General features: G+C 64.6%; 1 protein-coding gene across 1 annotated transcript; it reads left to right on the top strand.

Moving 5' to 3' along the window:
- Positions 1–37: 37 nt before the first annotated feature.
- Positions 38–6,377, top strand: GOLGA7B (golgin A7 family member B; the record flags this gene model as incomplete). The annotated part of the gene is made up of 4 exons (XM_019502129.1): positions 38–196; positions 5,464–5,616; positions 5,980–6,081; positions 6,178–6,377. Coding segments are annotated over 4 exons (519 nt in total), but the record flags the coding sequence as incomplete, so codon positions are not given.
- Between the last annotated feature and the right edge of the window lie 1,053 nt (positions 6,378–7,430).

Here is a 7,430-nt window from a genome sequence, read left to right as displayed (position 1 = left end):
GGGGCCGGGGGGGCCGGGGGGGCCGTGGTGGTGCCCCGCGGCCGCCGCTGAGCCCCGCCGCCCGGCCCAGGTGCACAACCTGCAGGAGCTGCGGCGAAGCGCCTCGCTGGCCACCAAGGTCTTCGTGCAGCGCGACTACAGCGAGGGCACCGTGTGCCAGTTCCAGACCAAGTTCCCCCCGGAGCTGGACAGCCGGGTAGGTCCCCTCGCGCCTGTCTGCCACCGCCGTGCCCCCGCTCCGCCAGGGCAGCGAGGAGCCGGCCGCGCTCAGCGGGGGCGGGGGTCAGGGATGTGCTGGGGGCTAGCCAGGTGCTGCCTTCTGCCAGAGAAGCAAGGGTTAACACGCTCGTGCGTGTACACATGCCCCTGCATATGCATCCACATGCACATGCTCATGCTCATGCATTTACACACGTGCACCCACATGCACAGATGCGCGTATGCGCGTGCATTCACATACACACACGCACATGGATTTACACCCATGCATCCACTCACACACATGCACACACATGCATATATGCACATGCATTCACACACATGCGCACGCACACCCCACATGCACACACAAGCACATATACACATGCACATGCATTCACACACATGCACACGCACATGCACACACAGCACTACCCCAGCACGAGTGCTACCCCCAGGGTAATACAGCCCCCACGCCCCCACACTGCCCCAGCCATGCAGGTTCCTCTTAGGCTCCCAGCACCGCTCAGGAGGCCACATCGAGTCCCACCCCTGACTCGTGCAGGCCACGCGAGGGTGGGCCCAGCCCCAGGATTCCCCTCCAGGGAGCTGGGCCATGCTGGGGCGCTGTGAGATCCGTTTTGGGGGCTGGGGGGGGCAGTGCAGTAACGGCTGTGCAAACACCTGCCCCTGATGCATGAGGCTGGCCCAGAGGTGTCAGATGGGGTCCACAGGGTGTGCCTGGCTGTGTCGGCTGGGCTCTTTGCAACAGGAGACGTGGTCTGCTCTTTCTGTAGTCCAGGCCCAAGGGGAAGCACAGAGGTGGCATATTCCCAGGGGGCCTGGGCTCTACCAAGGGCATCCCGGGTCTAGAAGCGGGGAGAGCCGCTGGCCTTAAAGCAGCATAAACGGCCCTTGCACGGCTGCCAGGCAAGTGCCCCCTGGCACCCAGCGTGCCATGACCGGCCCCAGGGAGAGCAGGGGGATGACAGCCTGGCCTGCGCCCTGCCCCTGCCAGGTCAGGAGGTGGTTGTTAAAATGCACTGAGAGTGCCCAGGTCCAGGCCGTGCCCCCGCTGCAGAGGAAGGCAAAAACCCCCAGTGCGACCAGTCCGAGCAGGGGGGAAATCCCTTGCTGCCCCAGTGCAGCGCGGGGTGAGCTGAGCGCGGGGGCAAGACCCTCCCGCCAGGACCCTGAGGGGTTGGTGCCAGCAGGAGCATTGGCACAGCCCCAGCCCAGGCTGCAGCTGGCATCCAGTGCTGGTGAGCAAGAAGGGAAAACCCTGAGTCCTGCAGCAACAGGAGGGGAAAAAAATCACCTCCTGGCCCCATGAAGCAGCCAGCAGAGCCCCAAAGCCTGGGAAGCACCAGCCCCATCCGCTGCCCTGCAGCCTGGGGGCATCAGGCAGGACCCGCACAGCCTCCCGACTGCAGAGCCAGCAGTGCCCTGCCTGCCACCTCTCCCCCTCCATGAACAGGTCCCTGCTCTTTAATCCTGTTGCATAATCAGGCTGGGTGTGGGGCTCTGCTTCCCCTCCGATTTCCTTCCGCTCTGCGTCGCAGAGGTCTTCCTGCGATCTCCAGCTGTGCTCAAGGGGGGCTGGCTTCCAACTGCGGCTCTTCACAGCCCGCTGTAGGCTCAGCTGCTCTCAGCCCAGCCCTGCCCTGCCCGGCGCTGGCCCAGCCCCTGCTCAGACACCTCCAGTGATGGAGAGTCGACACCTTCCCCGGCATCTCCCCCACTGCCTCCCTGCTCAGACAGCTCCTGGGAGTCCCCCGATCATGGGGGCTGTCACGGGGGACTTCAATCCCCCTGACCTCCGCTGGGAAGGCAATACAGCAGTGCACAGGCAAGCCAGGACTGTTTGGAGCATTTTGGGGACAAGGAAGAGTCATCGTGGATTCACCAGGGGACCAACATGGTGCCTTCTGCGAGGAGGTGGCTGGCTCTGTGGATGCGGGCAGGCCTGTGCATGTGGTGTACCTGGATTTTAGCAAGGCTTTTGATACCGTCTCCCACAGCATTGTCACAGGTGAGCTAAGGAAGTACGGGCTGGATGACTGGACTGTGAGCTGGATAGAGCACCTGGCTGGCTGGAGCATCGGGCTCAGAGAGTCGTGATCAATGGCTCAATGTCTAGTTGGCAGCCGGTATCAAGTGCAGTGCCCAGGGGTTGGTCCTGGAGCTGGGTTTGTTCAAGGTTTTCATCAGTGACCTGGAGGATGGGATGGATGCACCTTCAGCAAGTCTGCAGATGCCACCAAGCTAGGGGATGTAGTAGATATGCTGGAGGGCAGGGTAGGATGCAGAGTGACTGAGACAACTTGGAGGATGGAGCCCAAAGAAATCCCATGGGGTTCAACAAGGACAAGTGCAAAGTCCCGCACTGAGGAGGGAGCAGTCCCCTGCACCGGGGCAGGCTGGGGGCGACGGGCTGGGCAGCAGCTCTGCAGAAAAGGACCTGGGGGGACAGGGGACAAGAAGCTGGACAGGAGCCAGCAGTGTGTCCTTGTGCCAAGAAGGTGACCGGCGTCCTGGGCTGCATCGGTAGGAGCGCTGCCAGCGGGTGGAGGGACGTGATTCTTCCCCTCCATTCAGCACTGGGGAGGCCACATCTGGAGTCCTGTGTCCAGCTGTGGGCCCCCACTGCAGAAAGGATGTGGACACATGGGACAGAGTCCAGTGGAGGGCAATGAAAATGGTCGTGGGGCTGGGGGACAGGACTAGAGAGGAGAGGCCGAGGGAACTGGGCTGATTGAGTCTGCAGAAGAGAAGACCGAGGGGGACTGAACAGCAGCCGTCACCTCCCTGCAGGGGGGCTGCAAAGAGGATGGAGCTGGGCTGTCCTCAGTGGGGGCTGATGACAGGACAAGGAGCAATGGGCTCAAGCTGCAGCAAGGGAAGCTGAGGTTGGACATTAAGAAGAATCTGCTCGGTAGGAGGGTTGTAAAACACTGGAGCAGGCTCCCCAGAGAGGTGGGAGAAGCTCTATCCTTGGAGGTTTTCAAAACCCAGGTAGGCAAAGCCTTGTCTGGGATGATCTTGGGGCTGGGCCTGCTTGGAGCAGGGGGTTGGACTAGATGTGACCTCCCGAGATCCCTTCCAGCCCTCAGTGTCTATGATCGAGTTATTTGAAGTGCTTCAGTCTAAAGCTGCTTTGCTGCAAGTCCAGGCCCTTGCTGCGCATCCTGCTCTGCGGCAGGAGAGAGCAGGGGCTTTCCCTCTTCTTCGTGGCAGCCCTTCAGGGACTTGCAAGCTGCTCTCGTGTCCCCTCTCCAGCACCTCATGTGCCCAGTTCTTCCAACCCCTCCTCACTGGACTTGCCTTCCAAGCCCGTGATCACCTTTGTCACTCGTCCCGGACGCTCTCTGACTTCTCCACATCCTGTTTAAAATGCAGCGCCCAGAGCAGCACAAATGCTCCCTTTGAGGCCTGCCTAAGAGACATCAGGAGTGCACTTCAGAAGGCTCTTGCTACAAGGGGAAGCTGGGCTGGAGCCTGCAGGATGAAGCTCAAGGCTGACACGTGAAGTGCTGCACCTGGGGAAGAAGGAACCAACTTCCAAGAGAAGTGGTGCAGGCTCCTACCCTGGGGGGTTTTAAGAGGAGGCTGGATGAACACCTTGCTGGGGTCGTTTGACCCCAGTACTCTTTCCTGCCATGGCAGGGGGTCGGACTAGATGATCTGCTCAGGTCCCTTCCGACCCTAGAAACTATGAAACTACTATGAAACTATAAGGACCACAACCCAGGTAGGAGATGGAGGACCCCTGGCTGGGTGGCAGCCCTGCAGAGGAGTAGCTGGGAGTCCTGGTGGAGCCGACTCTGCCCTGTGATGCCGCTGCTCAAAAGGCCAACGCGGTTTTGGCTGCATCAATAAAATAGGAGCGTGAGGTGCCAAACAAGGTGGGTGCTGGTACCTCTGCTTGGCATGGGTCAGCCCTCATCTACAGCCTGGCGTGTTGTTTTGGGCTCCATGTTTTTACAATGATGCGGAGAAGTCAGAGAGGGTCCAACGGCAGCAACATGATGATCAACGGCTTGGGAGGTAAAGTCATGGGAGGAGAGGCTGAAGGAGCTGGACAATGCACGTTCAGGTTGTGGAAAAGCTGTTTAAGAGAGGACATGAGAGCGGTCTGCAAATCCCTGCGGGGCTGCCAGAGAGAAGAGGGAAAGCCCGTCCTGTGGTTGCAGAGATGAGGACACGGAGCAGTGGCTTGAAGTGGCACCAAGGCAGGTTTATTTGGAGACCAGGAAACGCTTGGGCACCGTGAGAGCAGGGCAGCTGTGGGACAGACGCCAGGGAAGGGGTGAGCTCTCCATTGCTGGGGGTGTTTGAGAGGAGGCCGGGTAAGCGTTGGGCAGGGAGGACCTGGGAGCAGCCGTGCCTGGAGCACACAGCTGGATGCCCAGGACCCCCCTCCGCACACGCGTGGCTGGGAGATGAGGAGAAGAGCTGCAGCCCAGCGCAGAGGGGTGTTGGGGGGACCGTGCCCAGCTGCCGGAGAGGGAAGCAGAGCTCGCAGGGGCCTGGTGCCGACAGGAGGTTAAAGGCACTGGGGTCAGCTCATGGAGGGGACACGGACAGGGGAGCTCCGGCCCTGCAGTCAGGGTGGACGTGCGGGTCCTGGTTGCTGGCCGCAGGGCAGAGCGGGGGGGCCTGGGGTCTCCCAGGCCTGTGGCTCTGCAGGCTGCCTTGTGGGGGACTTGCCCTCCGCCTGAGCTGCAGGTGTTGGGGGGTTTAATCCTCCCCCAGAGGCGCTGGTGCTGCAGCCCGGGCTGGGCATGGGGCTGGGCTGCGCCAATGCTCCTGCTGGCACACACCCCGCAGGGTCCTGGCTGGGGGGTCTTGCCCCTGTGCTTGGGCTCAGCCCCACGCTGCACTGGGGCAGCAAGGGATTTCCCCCCTGCCCAGACTGGTTGCACTGGGGGTTTGCCTTCCTCTGCAGTGGGGGCACGGCCTGGCCTGGGATCTCTGCAGCGCCGTGACCCCCTGGCAGCAGCAGGACGTTGGTGGCCGCGGCCCCGCTGTATCCCAGGGGCAGGGGTGACTGTGTCGGACACGGGGTTTGTCTGGGCTGGTTTGGACGGGGCCGATCCTGCCCCAGGCGGGGGTTGGACTGGATGTGACCCCGCGGGTCCCCACGGCATTGATTCTCTGGCCCTAAGGCTGGAGCAGTGCGGGGCGAGGGAAGCTGTGGGGCTGCCCGGCTCCATGCCCTTGCCCTTGCCCTGCGCCCCTCGCCCACCCTCCCCATCCCCTCAGATCGAGCGCCAGCTCTTCGAGGAGACGGTGAAGACCCTCAACAACTACTACGCTGAGGCCGAGAAGATTGGGGGCAGCTCCTACTTGGAGGGCTGCTTGGCCTGCGCCACCGCCTACTTCATCTTCCTCTGCATGGAGACGCACTACGAGAAGGTCGGGCTCCCTGGTGCGGGGCAGGGGGGGCGCAGGGGCAGCCAGGGCCAGGGGCGCCAGGCAGCTGAGCTCCCAAAGGGGTGAAATCCAGCACATCACTGCTGCCTCAACAGGCAGCCTTGCCCAGTGGGTAGAGCGGGCCGCACGGGGGGCCAGGACGCCTGGGCCCTATCCATGGCTGCAGGAGGGGAGGGGATGGGGGGCGGCCCTGGCCATGGAGGGACCTGGGCGGAGGACGGGGCGCAGCATCGCGTCCGAACGCAGCGGGGGCTCGGCTGGCCCGGGGGTCGGTGCCTTGGCCCCCGGGCTGGCAGGGGCTGGGGGCTGCGGGGCGGCCTGCTCCATGTGCTGCGGCCCCGGCAGGTGCTGAAGAAGATCTCCAAGTACATCCAGGAGCAGAATGAAAAGATATACGCGCCGCGGGGGCTGCTGCTCACCGACCCGCTGGAGCGCGGCATGAGGGTCGTATCCTCCTGGGCACCGGGCCCTGCGGGGGGGGGCTGGGGGAAGTGGTGGGGGAGCCGCCCAGCCCATGGGTCTGTCCTTAGCCGTGCGGCGCAGATCGAGATCTCCATCTACGAGGACCGCTGCAGCAGTGGCAGCTCCAGCAGCTCCAGCTCCAGCTCCAGCAGCGGGGGCGGCGGGGGCAGCGCGGGGGCTCGGTGACTGGCAGCGAGTCCCTGCAGGAACCTGTCCTGCCGGGACGAAGGCCGCGCCGAGGTCCGCAGGCTGCGGTACCAGAGCACCCGCTTCTGAGCCTTCTGCCCCCAGCCCGGGGGCACCTCCTGCTGCCGGGGGGCTGGAGGGGGGAGGGGGCCAGGGACTGCCCGCGGCAGCTGCTGGGGTCAGTGGCTGGTGCTGGGACAGAGGTCCCCTGTATCCCCTCGCTCCCAGCTCCACCGGGCACCTGATCCCTTACGTTGCCAGGATCAGGCCCTGCCTGGGTGGGGAGGGGGCAGAGGAGGCATCTGCGGGGGCCGCTGGCTCTGATGCCGGGGGCATCCCTGCCCTGGCTGGGCCCCCACTTGCCTCCTTGCTGCTTTGCTCCTGCCCCCCGTGCCAGCCTTGCCCGGTGTGCAGTGGGCGCAGCCTTGGCCCTGGCTCCTGCGGCCTTTTCACGTAGGTGCCCGGCTGGGTGAGGGCCTGCGCGGCCGCCTGGCTACCACCGTCAGTGTTACCCCCTCCCCACGTCTCGGTGCGTGCCCTGTCCAGCATGGTGCCCCCCAGCCCCGATGCACACGCTGTGTCTGGCTGCTCAGTGCCAAAGCTGCGGCAGGGCTGGGGCGGGTGCTGAGGGCCCGGGGTGGAAGGGGGAAGCCTGGGGCATGTCTGCCTGCCCGCCCCAGCCCTGCCCTCCCTGCATGACCCCATCTCTGCCCCGTGCCCACGCCGGCAGTGCTGCTGCCACCCCCTCCCCCTGCCCCAGCGCCCAGGCTGCACCCTGGGGTCTGTCCCACCATCCGTCTGTCCGTGTGCCTCCATGAAAGGTCAAAGGTGAAGTGCTGACCCCAAGGAAGGGGGAGGCGTGACCCCCACCCCCCACTGCCCTGCCCCACGTGGCCCAGGGCTCCCTGGGCACTGGAGCTCCCGCTGTCCAGCCGGCCATGGCCTGAGAGCTGCCCCTGCCCCCACCAGTGCTCTGAGGGGGCTGGGAGGGGTCCGGGCCAGCGCCCAGCCCATCACGGACTGGGGGGGGCAGCTGAGCCGTGCCAGGGCTGGACGTGGGGTGCTGGGCTGGGCTGACGCTGCCCCCGGAGGGGTCACCAGGCGGGTGCGGGGGGTCCTGGCCCTGCTCCCTGGCTGGGGCACGTGCC

The sequence above is a fragment of the Gavialis gangeticus genome, unplaced genomic scaffold, assembly GCF_001723915.1.
Source record: "Gavialis gangeticus isolate Ggan-Ray unplaced genomic scaffold, GavGan_comp1, whole genome shotgun sequence".
Lineage (NCBI taxonomy): Eukaryota > Metazoa > Chordata > Crocodylia > Gavialidae > Gavialis > Gavialis gangeticus.
Note: the sequence above shows the minus strand (reverse complement) of the source record. Positions and strands in the feature narration are given on the sequence as shown.